At 31.7% G+C, this 24,067-nt stretch overlaps 1 protein-coding gene and 1 pseudogene across 2 annotated transcripts; one reads left to right on the top strand and one right to left on the bottom strand.

Moving 5' to 3' along the window:
* LOC123227873 lies at window positions 1–14,561 on the top strand (annotated as a pseudogene).
* Window positions 14,562–18,339: 3,778 nt separating this feature from the next.
* Window positions 18,340–23,718, bottom strand: LOC123228115 (prolycopene isomerase, chloroplastic). Of its 2 annotated transcripts, none has more exons than XM_044653345.1 (13): window positions 22,913–23,716; window positions 22,022–22,228; window positions 21,831–21,930; window positions 20,616–20,698; window positions 20,442–20,498; window positions 20,216–20,368; window positions 20,037–20,115; window positions 19,797–19,945; window positions 19,558–19,692; window positions 19,332–19,445; window positions 19,046–19,156; window positions 18,852–18,960; window positions 18,340–18,646 (listed from the first exon to the last, which is right to left on the bottom strand). In XM_044653345.1, exons 1-13 carry the CDS (start codon window positions 23,411–23,413, stop codon window positions 18,573–18,575), a joined length of 1,872 nt encoding a protein of 623 aa, XP_044509280.1. In that variant the 5' UTR covers window positions 23,414–23,716; the 3' UTR covers window positions 18,340–18,572. The 2 variants fall into 2 exon arrangements, 1 of the variants encoding a protein (XP_044509280.1); XR_006504618.1 differs by having other exon boundaries at window positions 19,309–19,445; window positions 22,913–23,718.
* Window positions 23,719–24,067: the final 349 nt, after the last annotated feature.

Here is a 24,067-nt window from a genome sequence, read left to right as displayed (position 1 = left end):
ATGGGAAACACATGTGTAGGGCCTAATACTAGAGGTAATGGATTCCTGCAATCTGTTACGGCGGCCGTTTGGCGAAACCGTCTACCGGAAGACGGCCAAAAAAACGATACCAAAAACCAACCAACCGATCAATCTGTACAATCATCGAAACAAAATACTGATAAATCCGCCACAACCACCGCCACCGAAAAAGCGGCAATTCAAAACACGGCGCCTCCGCCGGTTAAAATCAGCAACGACGAACCGAAAGCACAACCTCAAGTTCCTCAGCAAAACCCAAATGAGGCCGACAAAGCGAAGAAACCGTCTCATATGAAGAGAGTTTCAAGTGCAGGATTGCGGGCGGAGTCCGTGTTGGGCAGGAAGACGGGGAACTTAAAGAGATTTATAGCTTGGGGCGCAAATTAGGTCAAGGACAATTCGGAACAACATTCCTCTGCATTGAGAAGGCAACAGGCAAAGAATACGCCTGTAAATCAATCGCAAAGAGGAAGCTAACTACTGAAGAGGATGTTGAAGATGTTAGAAGGGAAATAAGAATAATGCATCACATGGCGGGGCATCCTAATGTCATACAGATTGTTGAAGCCTATGAAGACGCGGTGGCGGTGCACGTTGTGATGGAACTTTGTGCAGGCGGCGAGCTTTTTGATAGGATTATACAGAGGGGCCATTATACGGAGAAGAAAGCCGCTGAGTTAACCAGGATTATAGTTGGAGTGGTGGAGGCTTGTCATTCTTTAGGAGTTATGCACAGAGATCTGAAACCGGAGAATTTTTTGTTCATTGATCATCGAGAGGATTCGCCTTTGAAGACGATAGATTTTGGACTCTCAATGTTCTTTAGGCCAGGTGTGGATTTTCTTCAGGATTTTGAGCTTTAATTAAGCAATATTCTATATGCAAGATAGTTTACAAATTATTTAGTAAAATTTTCTTTATAGAATTCTTCCACTAATTTGCTGAGGTAAATGTTGATTGACTAGTTTTAGGAGTAGGAATAGCCAAAGAAGTTCATTGAAAGTTTTAATTATGTTTCTTGGACATTATGCAAGCTTATGAAGTGAGATTTTACAAGATTCTATAAGAATTTCTAGCCTTGGTGAGGCTTTTAATTTTTTTCCTCATTAGAAGTAGAAAGCAATTCTAGTTTGAAAGAACATATTAAAGTTTTTGAGAAGGAGATCAATAGATAACAAATAGAGACACCAATGAGCATACTGACTTTCTATAAAATTTGTGCTAATTTCAAAGAACTTTACTTGAGGAAACCAGTTGCCAATTAGTTTTGCTTTTGGCCCTTTGCCTTGAGCTTAATTTGCTTTCATTTCAAAAACAAAGTTAGATTTTCTCAATGCTTGTTGAGTTAGATTATGTTTCTCGATGCTGCTATGTCACATATTGCTGATATTTTTCCTCTTAAGGAGTGAGGACTTACTTGTATCTTGGCAGCAAATAGTCTCAACATTCTTTGTTTCAACATTGCATACTTTTTACCTCTTTTTCCTGCATTAATTGTAACTATTCTTGCAGGAGAAACATTCAGTGATGTTGTTGGAAGCCCCTACTACGTTGCTCCTGAAGTGTTGCGAAAGCATTATGGTCCAGCATGTGATGTGTGGAGCGCAGGGGTGATTGTTTACATATTACTAAGTGGGGTGCCTCCATTTTGGGATGGTAAGAACTGATGATCTGATAAAAATCAGGCTTCCGTTGTTCTGCTTTTGCTTATAGACACCTCTCTATGATGTTTATTTTATTGGTTTGCTGTGCGTCCACTTGAATCAGAAACGGAGCAAGGAATATTCGAACAAGTTCTGAAAGGTGATCTCGACTTTGTTTCTGAGCCATGGCCTACGATATCAGCTGGTGCAAAAGATCTAGTTAGGAGAATGCTTGCAAGAGACCCCAAGAAACGGTTAACTGCTCACGAAGTCCTTTGTAAGTCATTATGTTGTTAAAGAATCATGAAAATCAGTAAGCTCTTATGACAAAAATAACTAATTTTGTGGACATTTCATTCTTCTGCAGGTCATCCTTGGGTTCAGGAGCATGGTCTTGCTCCGGATAAGCCTCTTGATTCTGCAGTTTTATCACGCTTAAAACAATTTTCAGCCATGAACAAGCTCAAGAAAATTGCCATCAGAGTAAGCAGCTCTAATTGTCATGAGGACTTCTACTTGCCAATTTTTATTGAGGCTCTCAACTAAAGGGTTGTAAATTTTCGCAGGTAATAGCCGAGAGCCTGTCAGAAGAGGAAATTGGAGGGCTGAAAGAAATGTTCAAGATGATAGACACAGATAACAGTGGACAAATCACTCTTGAGGAACTCAAAAAGGGTTTGGAAAGAGTAGGAGCAAATCTAAAGGATTCCGAAATCATTAATTTAATGGAATCGGTAAGTTATAAATTACAGTAATCTATCAGACCAGAAAGTATGAATTTGACCAAAGTTTGATTAACTTCAGTCTTAACATTCTTCCCATCAATGCAGGCTGATATAGACAACAGTGGCACCATGGACTACAAAGAGTTCACAGCTGCCATGCTTCATCTAAACAAAATTCAGAAAGAAGATCATTTATACGCAGCATTTCAATATTTTGACAAAGATGGAAGTGGTTACATAACTTTAGATGAACTACAGGCAGCCTGTAAACAATTTGGCTTGGATAGCACACAATTAAAAGAAATTATTCGAGAAGTCGACAAAGATAATGTACACAAATCGTATCGATTTTTCTTATCAGAAGCCTAACAAAATCCATCTTCAAACAATCTTTCTAACAACCCTTTTCTTGTTTTTCTCCAGGACGGGCGCATTGATTACAGCGAATTTGCTGATATGATGCAAGGCAAAATTTAGGCAAGATGGTGATGAAGAAAACCCTAGAAATATTTCATTCAGGAAAAAGGCTTTAGAAGTTGCAGATTCCTGATCCTAATATACCAAAAATCCCAAAAGTTTGGTAGATAATATGTAATTTTTCGGAAACAAAATCTGATCTTGAAAACTTAACAGGTTTTCAAGTGCATATTGTTGTAAAGATCACCAGGCAGATTAAATTTTAGTGTTCAATTTCTTTATGCATGATATATTTGAAATCTAGGCATATAATTATTGGGTTACACTATAATGATCATAATTTAGGCCGGTTGGGGTTTTTTGAATGTGAAAGAGCACAAATCTTCCCATCAGAAAATCATCTGACATCTTTTAATAAGCTATTGATATTTTGAGCTAAAATAACTCCAACTAGGATTCTTATGCTCATAGTCATATTAAATTATGAATGTTGATTGAATTATTAAAGAAAGGGAAATCAATCTTCCTTAAACTATTTTACAAGCAATTGCTTTTCTATTATTATATCTCTTGAAAGAGTAAAGTTTATATTTCACTTATTGTTATCTCAACAAAAGCAATTATTCATTCCATCGATATTCTCCATGGCCTAGTGCATCCAAAATTTGTTGATAATTATATCCTTATGTTTCTTTTGAACGTTGTCAACCTTCAAAATGCATCCAGATGTCACAACAAAAAGATAGTAACTAAATGGTTCTCCCATATGAAGTTTACAGCTCAATAAAATCCTAACCAAAAGTTAGATTCCTTGATAAGCGATTAGCAATCAAATGACAATAACTTTGAAAAGTGAAAAATTCTCTTCAAAGCAAAATTGTAGTTATAATCCTAAAAAAAAAAGAAAAAAAAGAGAGAGAGAGATATTTAATATCTATGACACATTACCCTTATAAAACTCATTTAACAAAATGTTAACTTTTTTAATAAATAAAAGAGTTAGCAAAATTGATAAAATAATAGATTTTTCAAAATAAAAGTTTAGATTTAAGTCTCTAAGTAATACCGGAAAAAAAATGTCAAATCGTTGAAATATTGAAACAGAAACATAAAAATACATTTTCTTAAAAAAGTAGGAAATAAAAAGTGGGAAAATGTGTAAATATAAAAAATATAGGGTTTTTTATAAATATAAATTTTTTTATAAAAAATATAGTAACCTGTGTTTTAATTAAAAAAATACAACAATTGATTTTTTCCAATCAATTTAAAAAACATATAAAAAAATAATTTCATACCAAAAATAAATTACAAACTCAAGTTCTTAAAACATTTATGTATAAATTAAATCAATATTTATATATTCATCTTTTAAAATGGAAAATAAACATGTATATAAATTAATATATTTTATCAAAATGTAAATAAACCAATGTATGAACTCAATATTATTTCATCAAATAATAATTTCCAAGGTTCAATATCAAAGTCATCAAATAAAATATAATGGAAAAAATTTTAAAAAAGTAAAATATTTATTGTATTTTCTCTATTTGATCATTTTGCTTATCTATTATGTTATTAGCATCTTTATCAAAAAAGACAGACTCCAATTCTGGTTCATCTAATGAGAGGTTGGCTAATTGAAGAATTCTCACATCTTCCATACTCCCAAAGTTATCTCCACCAACTTCCCACACGTTCTCTTTACCATCATAATACTTAGAGTTAACCCTTGATAACAAACAAAGATTGTTATGAACAAAAACTAAATCTTTCGCATGTTTTGGAATTAATTCATTCCTTCTAATTGAATGAATGAAGAAATGAATACACCAATTTCTTTCATAACAAGAGGAGGAACTAGGTTGTCCGAGTACTCTGAATGCCAACTTTTGAAGCAATAGAGCATTTGAACCAAAACATACCCACCACTTCATCGGTTTTGTATTAAATCTAGCATTAATTGAGTCAAGATCCTCAAACAACCTACTTTTGAAGGAGAAGTTAGTATACTCATATAATGTTTTAACACGCTCATCTTCAAAAAAGATTCTTCTAAAACATTTGTTCCTCTTAATAGATACTTACCCATCCATATAAGGAGACACTCTACTTTCATCTCTTTTAAGCTATTGTTCACTATAAAACCTTCACAAATAATAGATATATCAAATAATTAACAAATTAATACCTAATTTAATAAATAAATATATAAAATAAATATATAATCCGATTAGATATTTACCTTGGATTCAATGAATGAGCTAGACAATAGAGTGAAGTATTACTCTTTGCCCAACAATTATAAAGAATATTGTAGACCACCGAATAGAAGGGAGAACCTTGGGTTGGAAACTTTCCTTCATGTTTATAAATAACCGATTTAACCTTTTCAATCATATAATCTCAATAATCATAAACCAAATGAAGACATGACTTATTTGTATCACACACTAGAATCAATTATAAATCGGTGCAATAAAAGCAAGAATGTAATTGGCTTTCACCCACCAATTCTCATCCAACATCTTATCACAAACAAATGTTGTTTTGCCTTGATCGTCTTCTCTATATTGTCCCCATTGTTCACTTACAATCATTGATTCTAGAGCACTCTTAATTAATTTAAATCTTTTGAGCATAACAACAAAAGAAACAAAACGAGTGTCTGTGACTGAAAGTAATTTCAAATGACTAAATTGGTTAAATATAATCAATTGCAATGAATGGTTCATTATAAAATTTTTTAATTACCATAACATTTCCACGAGCATCAGTTATCCAATGACATTCATCATATATCTCTTGATTGGATTCCATATTTTTTACTGCACAAATATTTTTCAAAGCTAGATTTGTAATATGCACAACACATAAAGTCCAATAAATATGTGGAAATATACTTTCAAGGATTTTCCCAGCATTTTTACAATTTTTTGTATTATTAATTATTACTTGAACTACTTTTTGATGACCAATCTTATCAATTATCTCCTTCAATAAATTAATAATGAAATATTTATCTTTAACTTCACCTACACAAACGAAGGTTTTAATAAACATCAGGTCAGATTCACAAACAACCATGAAGTTAATTGAAGGTCTCCTTTGTGGGTCACTCCATCCATCGCTAACAATACTAACACCTCTTTTCTATCCAAGTGCTTTTAATAGGTTCTAATAACCTCTCCACATTTGTTTTCTCTTGTTGAAGTAGCGTAGTTCTTAATTTATTGTACCCAAGAGGCACATAACCACCCAATGAATGATTAGGTGCAAATGAAAAACCACTAATATAGTTTGGATTCCTAGCAAAATTAAAAGGAAGACCACCAGTGTAAAACATTCGAGCAATATTTTTATCAATTGAACTCAAGTTTGTATGTCAAAAAATTTAGCAATAGGAGAATTATCAACTTTTCTCTTCTTTGAAAAAGGATTTGACCCACTCGATGATGGTAAGGATAAAGGCAATGACTAATTTATATTAGTAGTACTACTAGGCAACAACACTTGTTTAGGTTAAGAATTATAAATCTCATCGGTAGTTTTATCGTCTAATTTTCTCATTTTTATTAAATCTTGAAATTTCACTTAAAATAAACACCAATTTCTTTCCCCGTAATTTTTAATAGGTGAGCTTTAACTCTAGTATAAGTCTCTTGCCTTTCTTGATGATAAAAATTAGAAACTCATTTCCATGTACCCCTGATTCCTTAAGTTTCTCAATTTTTGTGACATATTTTCATAATGGATTTTGATTTTCATCATTATTCTTTTTTGTGGAATCTACACTACTATTACTACTTTTAGGACTAGAATTTTCCTTATCAGTAGCAGAATTTATTAATGATTAACCCAAATTCAATCAAATAAAATCACTAATAATTTGCTAAAATTTGCCCAAAAAATCAACCAAATCGCATAAATCACCAACTATTCTTCTTAACAACTTACTACATAACCGAAATAAAATCACAAATTGAAAACATAAATAAATCAATTTAATTATAGAGAAACTTTTATTTATAAATAATATTCAAATCAAACAAAAATAATTAAATTATAAACTATAAAATTATTTGGTTAAATTATGTAAAATCAAATATTCAATAATTATTAATAAAATAAATTACATATTATAATTACAAATTATATTCATGAATAACTCGTCTGTGTGTGTATATATATTGCAAAAATCAATCCAATTGCACTGATATAAATAAATAAATAAGTATGCATACATATATATATATATATATATAATATATATATATATATATATATATATATATATATATATATATATATATATATATATATATATATATTATTTATTTTTTATTTTCATGGGAATAGAGCATGTGTTGACAGTAAATTCAATATTTTAATATATATTTTACAATAAATTAAAATCTTGAATGAAAGTATATATATAATAATTTAATAGATATTTTACAAAAAAAAATTATAAATCTTGGGAGTAGAGATGCATAGAAATGCATTGGAGTCCATATAAAATAATTTGCATCACAAAAGACAAAAACAACACTTTCTTCACAATTTATATTAGCTTTCTTCCTTCCACTTTATGTGAATTAACAAGAGGGAGAAAGAAGAGTTAATACAAACCCAATCAGCCACTGTTCAGAGAAGAAGAGGATGCCCGATAGATTGAAAGTGAAGAAGAGGAGATAAAAGTTTAGGATTATTCACTTTCAGAATAAAAGAAAAATAAATTTGTTCACTTTTTATGCATAAGAAACCGTTTCTATTAAAAAAACGCATTTCCTTTTTATTTAAAATTATCGAAATAGCCCCAAAATATTTTGTATCAATTTTGGGTTGTTTCAAAAACTGAAACGTTTTGGATTCATAGAAATGCGCACTATTGTGTTTTTCTATACTTCTTAGGTCTATGTCATGCTTAATAAACCTTAATTATCTGAACTTACCTAGAGGAGTGATTTCATTAAACCTTAAAAATGCATCATTTTGAAATACACTTTCCCATTTCTCTCTTTGATGCATTCTACATGTTTCCTTCTACAATCTCTAGATGAATCTACTTGTGGTGAGCATTATCTTTCATTATTCATAGTGATGGTGTGTCTATGAATCAACCGACAAAGATGATTTTGTAAATTTTATTTTGTATCTTCTATTTCCTATAAAAGGCAATGTAAAACTACTTGAAATAAATGAGAAAATCCATTGTATTTCTTTAAAAATTTACTCTCTGTTTTACATTCCCTGGCTCTTGAGTTTTTAGCTTTCGTTTTTTTGTAAGTCTAATTTACATGGTAAGGGAGAGCAGTCACACGTTGCCAAGTTGAAGTGTTTGGTCATTGGCAACTTGGGTGGGTGCGTTTACTTGGGCACAGCAACAATGACGACAATGCACAAAACTGGAATTCTGGAAAAAGTTGAATATGTTTGATTTTCAAATAACGGTGTCGTTTTTTTCTGTTTTTACAAAAAGCATTATCATTCATTATTCATGGTGATGGTGTGTCTATGAATCAATGACAAAGATGATTTTGTGAATTTTATTTTGTATTTTTTGTTTTCTATAAAAGGTAATGTAAATCTACTTGAAACAAATGAGAAAATCATATATATTTGTTCAAAAATTTACTCTTTGTTTTACATTCTCTTGCTCTTGAGTTTTTAGCTTGTTTTTTTTTTTTTTTAAAGTCTAATTTACATGGTTGGTGAGAACAATCACACGTCGTCAAAGTTGAAGTGTTTAGTTGTCGGCAGTTTGACTACGTGCGTTTACTTGGAAATAGCAGTAACGATGGTAACGCATAAATCTAGGATTATAGAAAAAGTTGATTACAATTGCTTTTTTTTTCCAATTTATATTTTAGATGAACCATAGCAAACCACGAACCAGTGACGAACAGTCAGTCCAGCCACGATCCAGTTTGAATATTTACCAGAAACGGCCTCCCACGACGGTCATCCAAACAATTCCGATGTCAAGGATGGGAAAAGGATGGCGTTGGTAACAATGTGATGACCGAAGAGGGGAGAAAGGGAAAACCTAGGTGGGGGGAAATAGTCATTTTTTAAAACTTGAAATATTTAGACAAAAGTAAAGTGGTTAGTTTTCAAAACTTAGGAAGGGAAATGAGAGAAAATTATAATTTTTTTAATATTATTGATAAAATAACCGTTTTACCTTTAACTTTAACAAAAAAGTTTAACAAATTTTAGATGATGAGTAAGTGTTTGGGTTTTTAACAGTTGTAGGGTATGAACTTGAGATTTCACTATACCTTGAGTGAGAATAAGTCTTTTGGCCTTTTAGTTTTATCTATCAAATGAGAATATACCAATAATAATGGATATGATTAATGTGTATAGGAGATATTTGGTTCTAGTTTCCTTAAAAATTTGAAAGCATGAAATCCCATCATGAAAATACATTATGGAAAATTTGAAAGCATAAAATCACATAGGCCATTAATTCTCATTGGATACTAGAGATGGCAACAGGGAGGGGCAGAAAGGGATCTCAATCCCATCCCCATTACGGGGATAAAATTAATTCTCCGTCCCTTCTCTGAAAAAAAAAATCTCCTGCCCATCCCTTTCTTGCACCCGCAAGGAAAAATCTTATCCTTATACCCTCTAAACACAATATAAATATATTAAATAATAAAATTAAGTAAAATTAAAACAAACTCATTATTTCAAATGTCACAAATATAATATATTAACTACTTTAATATGCACAACAAAAACCTAAATAAATTTGAAAAACATAAATAATCTAAAACTATAAAGATATGTTAGTATTTTAAGTAAATATATTAATATAAAGGGATGGGGAGGGAACACATATATCCCCATCCTTGATTATCCTCAATTGCAAGAATTTTTTTAATCTCCTTTTTAGTTTCTATCGGCGAATCCCTCCCTGTTAGGGTTGGGAAGGATCGAAACCCCTAAAAACGAGCCAAATTTTTCATTTATATTGGATACTGCATACTTAACAAAGTTTAATAAGCTTCCAAAAATCTCAATCCGACTTAGCATTTTAAAAGCCTCATAAAAATATAGAAGTAGTATCACCCCAAACAGCCTTAAAATCTCTTTTAGACAACAAAATAATGAGTTAAGAAATATCAAATTGCATGGATAAATTTTTTATCATAATCAAATTATGATACAAGCAAACACTTATAATGTACTAAAAACACTATTTGTATTACAACTGAAATTTAGTTTTATTTTTTAACGAGAAACCTATTTGAATCAGATTGTTATATTGGGTTAAAATTGATTGCACTGAGTAGAACAAACCCTAAGTCCAGTGATCAATTTTACAACCATTAAATCAAGTTAGTTAAGAGTTTGGTTTTGATATGTCGTCAAATAAGTATTAAACTCATATTTTCTTACATATGTAGTCTCATCTTTTATCACTCAAGTTACCCATGAGAATAACTAAAATTTAGTTTTGTTTAAATGCCAGATTAAAAATGCAGAACGAACCTAATGAATTTTACCATTTCACCCTTCCTAGCTAGTGTTAATTCTAATCCTTTGGTTCATTTTTTCTTTTCCAATGCTTTCTCAACCAAACACAGCAAACGATAAGCAAAAACAACCAAATGATTCACCAAAACTAGGTTTAAGATTGTAAACTCAGTTGAAATCTAAAATGAAAATTAAAAACAATATTAATTAAATACATGAAAAACATACCTGAATTGATTGAACCAACAACTTTTATAGAGAAAATTAGAGAGTTGGAAAGAGAGTTTATTTTGGACACTAGAATTTATTTGTTGCCTTTTTGGTGGTTCCCTCTATTTTTTTTTTTCCCTTTTTTAATTTGAGCGAGAAACAAAATGTCCTCCAAATTCTTCTCGGTGAAAGTGAAAATAAGGAAGATTTTAAATTCTATGAATTTTGTGTATTTATTTTTTATATTAAAAATAATTAACCTCTCATTTATTTATTTAGAGGAGAGAATTTAGGGTTGCAAATAAAAGTTATGCATCTTACGAGTTAATCATATATCAATTTGTTTTAAGCCAAATTTGACTTAATTATTGTTGAATTAAGCTCAAACTTATTGTTTCTTAACTTGATGAGCTTTTGAGATCATGAGTTTAGGTGATTCGTATTTTATTAATAAATTTTTAAAAATTTAAAATTTTATATTTATTCCTAAAACTCTATTTACATATAAAGTTGGGTAAACGGTCTGGGTCTAGGTCCTAAGTTTAGCCCATACCAGGCCCAAGGATGGACAAGTCTAGTGCCACTATTAATTTTAGCAAGGTGGACTTTGCTTCACGTGGTGGTCTGCGACTTAAGAAGGCGATGTGGCGACAATAATGACTGGGAAAGTCAGGCATTATGGTTTTAAGGGATTTTATCATTTTTTATGGGGAAATTATAATAAATGGTCAAAATTAAGGGGTCTAAGAAAATTATCTAAAACAATAAGGTTAAAGTAAAAATGCCCAACTTTTGTGAAATGACCAAACTGCCCTATATATAAACAAAGAAAATTTTCTTCTTTCCCATGGTAATCTTCCATGTTTTTCATTGTGCAAATTCAAAGAAAATTTGCGCTCCACAATTGAAGAGATTTTCGACGATTTTCGTGTTTTCAGACGACTGAAAATGGCAAAGAATGTTAGTATATATTCTCTAATTTTGTTTGAATCAAGTTATTGTTCATATTATTGATATTTGAATGAGATTTTGTGGTTTGAAACTTTAGGGTTTCGATTTTGAACAATGCTTAAAATATTTTGATTTTTGGTTGTTTTCGTTGAATTTGTTGAGAGGTTTTGTGTTATAGTCTATATAGATTTGATTTGTGTTGAAATTGGAGGCCAAAACAATGAATTTTTGGTCGAAAAATACGTCCAAAGTGATCAGCAGTCCAATCGTGGGAATAGTGTATCTCATGGTCAGGAGAGATTGACCGTGGGTTAGGGGGCTAAGTAGTGTTTTCAAAACATTAGGGAGTTGGCTGAGACTAGTTAGTCCACGGCGGGTGTTTCTGAAATTTGCCATGTGACAGTAGGCTGAGGTTGTGAATATCATAGGTTGGGGGGAAAATTTACTTTTTTAAAACTGCAGGTGCGCTAATAGATTAGAAAATTATTGAGGGGTCAAAGGAAATATTGCACATGTTTGTAGTAGAAATTTTCTTAGGGGGTAAATTGATATTTTTCATATCTAAGGTTTCTCGACATGTAGTTTTCGAATTTTATATCCGTTTTTTCTGTTTTATGGTTTTCAATAGGCCAAACGACTATTTCCCACCTAAACTATATTGAATTCTCAAAGTTCCCCCCATTAAATATGGAAATACTGTTTACCCACCTATGGTCGATTAAATTTAACGAACTTTAAACCCTTAAAAATTTAATCTCATTCCCCCCCCCCCAAAAGTTTAAAAACTAACTTTTCTCCCCTAGACCAAGTTTAAAAAGATCACATTTCCCCCCCTAGGGTTTAGTTTCCAAACCCCTTCACTTTCTTCGGCGCCATCGCCGGTCGTCTCTCCCTCCCAACCGTTTCTCTTCCACCGACGATCCTCCTCAACTCCATCCCAACCCATCCGGCACCGAGAGAAGTCATTAGGAAGAGAAATTATCTTCCCAGACGACGAAAATGAGATCGATCTAGTCTTCGTCGTCTAGGAAGACGATTTCTCTTCCCATATGACTTCTCTTAGCGCCGATGGGTTGGGGTGGAGTTGAGGAGGGCCGTCGGTGGAAGAGAAACGGTTGGGAGGGAGAGACGGTCGGCGATGGCACCGGAGAAAGTGAAAGGTTTGGAAACTAAACCCTAGGGGGGGAATGTGATCTTTTCAAACTTAACCTAGGGAAGAAAAGTTAGTTTTTTAAATTTAGGGGGGAAATGAAATCATATTTAAGTTTATTTTTAATATTAAATATAAAATAACGATTTTACCCTCACTACCGTTAATTTTAACGGCTGATGGGAGGTAAACGGTATTTCCATAATTAATGTGAGGAACTTTGAGAATTTAGCATAATTTAGGTGGGAAATAGTCGTTTGGCCTTTTCAATATGTAGTTTTCGAATTTTTGATTCGGTTTTTCGATTTTTGTGTTTTTTTGGCACATTTTATGATGTAATGACATAATTTCAGTTCAATATTTTTTTTTCGTTTATAGGATATATCGATTTGTATTTTTGAATTTTAGTTTCCTTTTTGAATTTTGCCGTTTTATGATATATCAATTCGTATTTTCCAGATTTTTGAACGATTTTTTGATTAGTGACATTCTTACATATTTCAACTGTTAGAGTTTGAATTTCAATTCTGTTTTTTCAATTTTCGCCGTTTTAGGATAAATCGAGTGTTTTTTTCAGATTTTCTAACGATTTTTAGATTGTTTATATTCTATGACATTTCAACGTATAGAATTCAAATTTCATTTTCGTTTTTTTCAAATTTCGCCGTTTTATTATATAACGACTCGTATTTTCAGATTTTCGAACCATTTTTCGATTGTTGACATTCTAGGTATTTCAACGTTTAGAACTCGAATTTCAGTTTCGTTTTTTGGATTTTTATCCTTTCATGATATATCGATTCGTATTTTCAGATTTTCGGTTGATTTTTCAATTGTTAACATTCTAAGGTATTTCAACGTATAGAATTTGAGTTTCATTTCTTTTTTTCGAATTTTACCGTTTTAGGATATATCGACTCATACTTTCCAGATTTTCGAACGATTTTTTTATTGTTGACATTCTAGGGCATTTCAATGTTTAGAATTCGAATTTCAGTTTCGTTTTTTCGAATTTTACTATTTAAGGATATATCGACTCGTATTTTGAAATTCCTTAACGATTTTTCGATTATTGACATTTTATGGTATTTCAAAGTATAGAATTTGAATTTCAGTTCTTTTTTTTCGATTTTCGTTCTTTCAAGATATATCGATTCGTATTTTCAGATTTTCTGCTGATTTTTTTATTGCTAATATTTTAGGATATTTCAACTTATAGAATTTGAATTTTATTTCTGTTTTTTCAAATTTCACCATTATAGGATATATCGACTCGTATTTTAAGGATTTTTAAACGATTTTTTTATTATTGACATTCTAGGCTATTTCAACGTTTAGAATTCGAATTTCAGTTTCGTTTTTTTTAATTTTACCGTTTTAGGATATATCGACTCGTATTTTGAAAATTTTTGAATGATTTTTCGATTATTGACCTTTTAAAGTATTTCAACGTTTAGAATTTAATTTCAATTCTGTTTTTTCGAATTTCACCAGTTTAGGATATATCGACTCATATTTTGAAGATTTCCAAATGATTTTTCAATTGTTAACATTTTAGGGTATTTCAATATTTACAATTCAAATTTCAGTTTCGTTTTTTTGAGTTTTATGATTTTAAGATATATCGACTCGTATTTTGAGGATTTTCAAATGATTTTTCAATTATTAACATTCTAGGGAATTTCAACATATAGAATTCGATTATTTTTTTATTTTCACCTTTTTAAGATAATGAAATCTTATTTTTTAAATTTTTTCATTTCTTTTTTTTGTTTTCTATTTTTCATCTTTCTATGTTTTTTTTTCATTACTAAACTTGTTTACATATTTATTTTTTTATGAATGTCTTACGATTTTGTAAACTTTTTACAGGACATTTCTCGTAAAAGAAAACGTGTTGAAGGCGAGCTACGAATCCCTGATGAGTCTAGACACTTCCGGCAGATGTGATATGTCATGCACAGCGTACCGTGTTGTCCAAGATTACTTCTATACTGACCCCGGATCAGCTTTAACTATTTGAGAAAACATATTTCAGGCATCTCCTTCGTCTACTCGAAACCAAATTCTCTGGGATATTGGTTAATGCATTTCTACTACGACAACTATATCGGCCCTCCGTCAGAGACGAGTTATAGTTTAGGGTTAACGAGGTTGATGTGAGATTTAGACCGTTTGAGTTTGCTTTGATGACGGGCCTTTCATTTAGTCGACGCATTGTTATTTTTTCATATATTTCTTGCTCCTCCATACATAGGATCAGAGATACATACTTTTGGGATTGTTCAAAAGTGTAGTATCATGACATAGAGCGTGTTTTCTTGGCTAGGTCATAGGGGGATGACGATATTGACGTCGTCAAGATGGTCTTGTTGTATATTTTTCACATGGTGTTGTTACGGAATGATCGACGAAAGAAGGTATTTACAGAATATTTACAGTTGGTTGATCATTTGGACGGGTTTAATTCCTACCCTAGGGCATTGTCGTGTGGCAGATGATGTACGAGTCTATGTCACAGGCAAGTGACAGAGTGTGCTTCGGATAGATGCCTGAAATGAGTAAATACGATCTCTACGGATTTCCTTTCCTATTTTAGGTAAGTTTTAATTTATTGATTATATAAATTAATTGACAAAAATACGAATTGATTTATTTAAATCGTTAATAGTTATATTGCAATATTGGATATATGAGACTTTGGACACCTTGTATGATTGGGTTGACATGACTGATATCTATGTGTCCCCACGGATGTTTAGGTGGCATACACGACCGTACATGACATTCATACCTGCATTATTAGAGGTAACGAGTTTCTAGACCACTTTTGGGCAGACTCCACAACATGATCCTCTCGTGTTACATTGAGCGACGGATGTCCCTCAGCAGGGGAGAGGCTCTGGTGACTGTGACGTGTTTATGTTACATTTTTTTGAGTGTTTGCCATTGTCACAGAGTGTCGATTTTTCCCAAGAGTCGTCTACCTTCATGCGTCGACATTTAGTGTCACAGTTGTATTTTCACTACATCGAGTAGATCACTGGTGCATATTTAGTTGCTCATTATTTATTTATCGTTCTTCATATGTTCTTATGTATATATTTATTGTATGTACGTATATGTACGATGTACTTTATCTATCATTATATATGGATATCCTTTTGATTTCATTTTTCAAATAATCTTGTCACGAAAATAATGATATGTGATTTGAGTGATGTTACTATCAAACATGAGATAAAATAAAGAAATGCTCAAACAACTCATTCCAACAAATATGAAATAAAGAAATTATTCACACTAAAGTTATTACATCAAAAAAACCCTCATATTTTTTTAATATTTAATTTAACCTCTATAATTATTTAATAATTTATGTAACATCCTCGTATGTTATCTTGTATCAAAATGCATCTATTTGTTCTTAACATTTCATTTAAAACGTTTTTATAATGTTTAATATCAAAATACCCCTTATGTTTTTCTAATATTTAAACCCCCATAATTATCTAATAATTTGTTTAACAACTTTTTTTGTTATCTTGTATCAAAATGTATCTATGTATTTCTTCTTAACATTTCATTTAAAGCTTTCTTACTATGTTTAATATCAAAATACCCCTATATTTTTTAATATTTCATTTAACCCTCCGTACTTATCTAATATTTCATTTAATGCTCTCGTATGTTTCCTATTATCAAAATACATCTACTCATTCTTAACATGTTTCTAAATCCTTCATATATTTTGAAATATCAAAATACCCCCATGTTTTTGTTAACATTTCATTTAACCCCCTATAATTATTTAACATTTCATTTAACACCATTTTATGATCTCTTGTATCAAAAAACATCTATCTATTCTTAACCTATTATTTAAATCTTTCATGTATTATGTAATTTCAAAATACCCTCTATATTTTTTTAATATTATTTGTTACCCCCTATAATTACCTAACATTGAATTTACCACCCCTGTATGTTGTCTTATATCAAATTACATCTATCTATTCCTAAAATTTCATTTATAATGCTCTTAAAATGTTTAATATCAAAATGCCCCTCATATTTTTATAATATTTTATTTGACCCCTCATAATTATCTAACACTATATTTAACACCCTTGTATGTTGTCTTGTATCAAAATATACCTATCTATTCTTAACATGTTATTTAAATCCTTTATATATTATATAATATCAAAATACCCCATATATTTATCTAACATTGCATTCTATATTATTATCTAATATTCAAGTGCCCCCTTTACATGACATATAAACTAGATTTAACAAATAAAATTAAGTTTTTAGGTTAAGTTTCGTATAAATAATTTTTTTCGTGAATAGCCTTTTTTCGATTCGAATTCAGAAATACGAACTTTTTTTTTCTGAACGAACCCGTATTAATTGATATTGAGTAAAAATGAAAATGAGAGTGAGTGTCTGAGTGAGATGAAAAGTGTATGTAATAAGAGTGAGAGGGTTTATATAGATGTGGTGAAGGGTAATTTTGGTACTTTAAAAAAAGTTTAGGGTATTTTTGTTAAGAATAGGAAAATTAGGCATTTTTGCTTAATGTATGGGTAATTTGGCCAAAATTAATAATTTCCCTTTTTTATCATAATAAACAAATTTTTTTGTTATGGATCCTTCGACTTCAAATTACAAGATCATCTTGTGCATCTATCTATACAATTTGGCATTAGTCCAATATAATCTTTAAGTTAAACTTACCAAAAAAAGTCTTAAGTTACAATAGTAATTGGTTACGTTAAAAAATATATAAAAGTTATAGTAAATAAGATATTAAGTACAAAGTAGATATCTCAATTTGACAAATGACAATGTTAATTTCGTACAAAAGACTAGTTGTCATTCAATCTAATGTTATTCGATTGTTATTACAAAAATTAGATAAAATAAATCAAAATTTATTCTATGGTAAACATTAATTTTATATCTCAATCTTGATAAAATATAGATTTATGAAAGAATGTGATTACAAGATAATCGTATTATTGACAAGTTTGTGTCTTTCACTGACTTTTTGTTATTTTAGTGGTTAAGATATCTTACTAAAGATCAATTTTAATTTGTGAATGGATGATTGATTGATTATATAGTACTTATGAATCCATTTACTACCAATACAACAAAAAATTATGAATCACACACATAAGGGGTTGAATGAAGTTTTTAAAACTTTTGGGTTGTATAAAGTAAATTGTGTTTGGTATTTGAAATGGTGGTTTTGAACTCCGTGAAATTGTTGGGCTTCAAATACGATATTATCTTGCTTAAAGGAGTCAAGTGTTCCAACCTGAAAATGGTGGGACTGGAATGATATTTGTCAAAAGGTTGATCTCATCTAAATTGTACACAAATACAAATCGTTGAAACATTATTTGGCCTCATGAATTCTCATCAAAGTGAAGGAACCACTAATGAAAATAACTTATTCCAAACACCCTATTTTAGTTTTACAATGCATATTATAACCTAATGATATATATAATCTTGGTATTTTTACATATGAATATCATAGTGTTTATGATGTTTTGCTCCCATAATCACGCCCCCAATTCAATCCAATCAAATAATGAAAAGAAGTGATATTGATCACATATATAAAAAAAAAAATCCATAAACGATTAGAAAAGAAAGAAAAAATTGGTGTAAACACATGCATCGAATATAAAATAATCTAATGACACTCATATATGACATCAATTTTTTTATAAACATGAACCAAGTAAGCAACAAAATCAATATATAGATCATCATGTAGATCACTCAAAAGCTTTTTGTATAATTATTTACAGCCTTACAAGTATAAAAGACATGATTCAATGAGTCAATATTGCTTAATATCCACAGTTGTATCGAGGAACCAAGCAAATATTTGTCTCGTGTAACAATCAAGTTGAATCGTTGTATTTCCCGTAGGATATCTCAAGCCAATGTCCTTAACCAACTAAGTAATCTGAGAAGGGCAGCATCCAATACAGGAGCCTTCTTCTCAAGCCCTGTATATGATAAAGAAAAGGCAACATTCGAATCCCAGTTGACAAGAATCGTTAGGTCAAAATGTCATCCATTATCCGAAGACATGAACAGATAGATTAACAGTATCCATTTAGACAGTACACATGCCATTCTTAACATTCCACTTCTTATATTACAAATTCAAAATTGATGCACTAAAAATACTAAAAGAAGAAGGCTCCTTACCAATATCTGCTGCGACTCGGTGAGCACACATTACTCCTGAAAAAGCAACAGCTATAACGCCTTGTCCTGGAAAGCAACTATCTCCAACACAGTAAAGATTGTCTATACCCTGCAAATTTCATTATTGTTAGGTCATGACTTTTCAGTAAGTTTTAAATATTTAAGGACTGCCAAAGACATTTCTATTGACTTACAGTTGTATTAAATGGCATTCCTAATAAGCCCTTAGGAGTTCCACGAGGCATTGGTCCATAGGTACCCTTATCTCGAGCCAGGTACCTCCTGTGTGTTTTAGGTGTCCCAACCTGCAACGATGAAAAATGAAGTTGACATACAATATGCTGTACAAACTAAAAATGAGAGAAAAACATATAATCCTTAAATGGAGATTTACGTGCATCGAATGGAAATTTTGTATTCTCTTTAACTGCAAGGTCAATTCATTATTATTACTGACCATTATGTGCGCGTGAATTATACCTCCTTAAAAACAATGGACTTCCTAAGCCCAGGAAACAATTTTTTCTCCAATCTGCCAATTATTTCATCTGCCACAAGTTCCTTCTTTGCATCATAGTCCTTTTGAGACATTCCCTAGTACAATCAGATGCACCTCAGAATTTTCATTTAAATTTATAGAACATACAAATATGATGCAGAGATTATCATGTGTAATTTGAAATTTTACTTGCAGCACTGAGCTTACCTGCCAATCTTCTATGGAAGAAGTTGTAAATATGTGAAGGATATGGCGCCCCTCAGGAGCAAGTGATGAATCAAGAACAGTTGGTATGCTTAAAAATATACTTCCATAAGGTTCCTCTAATCTTGTCCAGCAATCCTAAGAATCAAGGGAAGAAAATAAAGTTCTTTTCATATGAATTTTTCCTGATTAGATACCCTCAAGCTGCCAAGTAAATAAAACTAATTGAAATCAATCAGTACCTCAAGCACAAAATGATGACAATCTGTATCGGGTGGCAGAACCTCAGCTTTAACACCCATGTGAATGGAAAGAAAAGAAGGAGCCTTGACATAAACTTTTTGAAAATTTTCTTCTTCCTTCGGAAGTTTTTCTCCTTTCAATAGCTTCCCTAACAGACCATAAAATTAAAGTTTTTAATAATGGAAAGAACAGAATATTACAGCCTCTACTAGAGTAATAAGCAATTAGCTGAGTCCTACCAAATGTATCCCATCTAGTAGCATTGGAGATTATTGTTTTGGCAAAAAACTCCCTTCCATCTGATAGCCTCACCCCTACCTACAAAGCAAAATCTAACATTCGATAAGAGATAATCATTATTAGTAAATGAGAATACAAATTATATGAATGACAAATCCAAGAGGATGGTCTAACTTACAGCCTTTCCATCCTCAAGTACAATGCCTGTTACATGTGCCTTGTAGAGTATTTCACTGCCCTGATCAACCAGGCCATTTGCCAAGGACTTTGCAATTCCACCAACACCACCAACAGGGTAGTTAATCCCTCCAAAATGCCTGTCACAAAGAACCTGGTGCAAATATATGTGAAAAAACAAAATATCAATAAGCACAAAAAAGCTTAAAAATTGAAGAAATGCTTACCATGCTAGCATTGATCATTGGTGTCTGCAAAGCATTTACTGTGCTCACTATAAAACACTGCAAAAAACCACAAGGAAAATTACCTCTGAGATTGTGGATAGGCCTTATGTAGATCCTGAACACTATAAAATTTGAAGAATGTTTAATATGTTCATGGGAATGACTTTGTCACACCTCTGCATCAATGAATGACAACAGCTGGGGATCTTTTATGTACTTCCGAGCTATATGTCCAGCATTTTGGGGCAAATAATAGGCTGTGGACAACAGCAACACCGGGTCATATTGGTCCAAGACCAGGAAATCCTTGAGTACTGATCAATATAGGTGACTTAAAAGGATAACAATGGTCAAGAAGATAGATGAGCAAGCGAGACATAATTCAACATGGTATAGAACAGTTGATCAACCAGCATGAATCACATCAAAATAAACTGGAAATAGATGCCATCACTTTCCCTGGTTAAGTTTCATGATCAAAATCTAAATAAAATAATCATCACAGTCATTTGTAACATGTACCTTTTCCCACATAAGTTGCTCCATCATCAACCAGCTATGCTATCGTGCTATCACATAAATGAACTAAATCCTTCAGAAACCAAAATCCAAACTAACTTTATAAGATGGGACTAAAATATATTTTTAGCAATCTTTTTCACATCCTCAACTAGGAAGGACGTGAAAAAATTGCACGATTTCATTTTCTTTCTTTTAAATACATTTTGATTTCTGAAAGTACAAATTTAGTGTAGTTTAGGAGTCCTCCTTTTCTTTCCATCAATATTTCCACCCATTGCAAAATTAAAATACAAACAGAAATAAAATTCCCATAGAGCAAACTATTAAACTATTAAAAGTATCCAAGATACAATATGAAAATATAATTTCAAACCATATTTTATATAAACCTTGGGAGAACCACATCTTAAAAGCTAACTATTGAAATTAAAGAGCTCAAAACCGTATAAATCTCACACTAGATACTTATACTTTCTAATGTGAGGATTCAAGTCTCATACCTTGCAAATGGGATCCTAATATACCCATATGGGCTAGCTATGCACTGACTCCCTACTTGCCCCAAACAAATACTATAATAATAGCATTACCACCCACACTGCACAATTACAACTAGAAGACATAGTGATAATTTTAATACCAAATGATATAACTTTGGAGAACTACATTTAAAAACTAACTATTAAGATTAAAAAGTCTCAAGCCATATAAATCTCACATTAGAAGTTCATACTTTCCAATGTACGATCCAGTTTCATACCTTGCACACAGGGTCCTATCAGGATCTAACTCTACCTTCATGACTAATTAGGAGAAAGGACCAACACTTCACATAAGCTTCATGTTTTTCAAAAGAAATATCATTACCTAATGTCAAGCATTCGAGAGGCTTTTGAAAGAACTGCCCAAAAAGGTAGATTGGCTCTTCAAGTGACTTTAGTTCCAATGAATTCAAGGCATTGAAGATCTGTCCAGTAAGTAGAAAAGTTCTTAAATGTAAGTTATGAAATAAATTAAAACCCTAGTAGGATCTCACAGTCAACTCAATGAGAACAGACCTTCCAACATTCTCCATAGAATGAGAGAATTCCTTCCTTTTCATGAGGAAATTTACTGGTGAGCTCTGCAATAAAATCACTGTATTCCCTATGCACTCGTACAGAAAGCTCATTGGGTAGATGGAAATGGACTGTAGTTGGATCAGGTATAACCTCCATCTCACAGCCAACCGCAGCTAGAGCTTGGGTTATCAAATTTAGGTTGCCCTGACCATATTTGAGGCATCGATCAATTTTAGAGACTTCACCAGTACAAACCAACCAACAAAGAAAATTTTAATTTTGAAAGGGGAGTACTATACTTCAGGCATCGATACATATATATATATATATATATAGGTTGTCACGGAGATTTCAGCAGTCAAGAAGCATGTAGAATTGATGATCAGCTGTACTATGCAAAAGCTAGAGGGGCATTAATACATTAGCAACCTTGGATCAATATTTAAATAACCAGGAAAATTGAACTACTTGAGCAGAAGTTACAGCCTAAATATTAAGGATCAAGAGCCATTTTTCCATCTAAACATCAAATCCTTCTTGAACTACAATGAATACTTAAAAAGACAATGCATATGAAGCATCCATCAATTTTAGACTTTACCAGAAAAACAAAGCAACAAAGACAACCTTGACTTTGAAACGGGAGTAATATATTTTACATGATAATTGCTTCATAATTAACAAGTCAAAGATAATTCATCAGTAATTAACCTACCATATTAATAATATAATCATTTAAGCAATCAACTCCATTGAGGCTCATCAAATTCACACATATCACAACTCTTCACCAAATTAAATCATTTCAAACCTTACCTCCAAAATACTTCAAACAATATGCAACATAAACAACAACAGATGGACTCAAATGATAAGCAAAACACTTACCTTATCACTGAAACCAAACATCACAGAAGATCCAACATCAAAAGTATACCCATCTCTCTGGTAATAACCCGAACTTCCACCAGGAATCACATACTTCTCCAACACCAAAACCCTAGCTCCTTTAACTGCCAGCTGCGTGGCTGCAACCAAGCCTCCAATTCCTGACCCTATAACAATTGCATCATACTTATTTGTTTCCCTACTTACTACCTCATTTCCCTCCAACTCCATATTCTCTACATTCAAAGCTGATTTCGCCATCAAAACAAAGTCCCTATTCCTCTTTTGTTTCCCATAACTATCGAAAGTTGATATATGTAACATATCCCCAGATAAACAATTGTATTTTTCCTTTCTGAGTCTGAATTTTGCCCCCTGTGCAGCATTAATATAACCTAGCTTCAAGTTACTGTGCTTGCAATCACTGAAAGCTAAAGCTTTACCATGTTCAAAAGAGAAGAAATTGTGGTTTTGGCTTCTGGTTATGTGGCTGCTAAACATGTTGAAGGTTCTTTGAGTGTGAAAAGACTGAATTTTGTGAACTTTCTGACTCAAAGCACTAAATTTTACAGTGTTTTGTGAATTGAAAACTTGATAATTGTGGTTGAGAAGTAGAAAATTGAAGGTTTAGTCGGCCATGGAAAGTTAAGAGATGAGACAAGTGAGCTATTGGATTATCTTTGGTATCGGACATGTAAACAGTGAGGGAGTAGGTTGTGATTCGAAGCTATGATTCTTGGGAAGTTAAAGAGATGAGACAAAGACAAAATTAAATAGGAAGTGGAAGGAGATGATGTAAAACAGTTTTTTATCTAAACGGGGGGATCATTTAATTTAATCCCTAATATTTGGTCAAAGTCTTGGAAGGGTTAGATTTAAGCTTAGCATATTTGAGCTCAGTTTAATTAAGTATAAAATAAATTTGTCTTAAATTAATGGGAAAAGCACATTTCCCACCCAAATTTTAGAGCATTCTTAAACCTACACCTACGAAAGATGAAAAACTCCTTTTCTCACTTATGATCAAACTGTCGTCCAAAATTTTAATTAGAGACAGGGATAAAATCATCATTTTACTTATAAACTTTAAAACTTTAAAATTTATCATTCCCTCTCTAGGTTTAAAAAACTAATACCTTAATTCATCCTCAAAGT

Source organism: Mangifera indica, chromosome 10 (genome assembly GCF_011075055.1).
Source record: "Mangifera indica cultivar Alphonso chromosome 10, CATAS_Mindica_2.1, whole genome shotgun sequence".
Taxonomy (NCBI): Eukaryota; Viridiplantae; Streptophyta; class Magnoliopsida; order Sapindales; family Anacardiaceae; genus Mangifera; species Mangifera indica.
The sequence above is the reverse complement of the archived record's forward strand: the minus strand, read 5'-3'. Positions and strand labels throughout refer to the sequence as shown.

Coding starts and splice junctions, on each gene's coding strand:
- LOC123228115 (XM_044653345.1), bottom strand. CDS start 23,413: ATGTTTAGCAGCCACATAACCAGAAGCCAAAACCACAATTTCTTCTCT. Junction 20,699..21,830: donor TCTCGAATGCTTGACATTAG/GTAATGATATTT, acceptor TGTTGTCCACAG/CCTATTATTTGCCCCAAAAT. Junction 20,369..20,441: donor CAATGATCAATGCTAGCATG/GTAAGCATTTCT, acceptor TATTTGCACCAG/GTTCTTTGTGACAGGCATTT.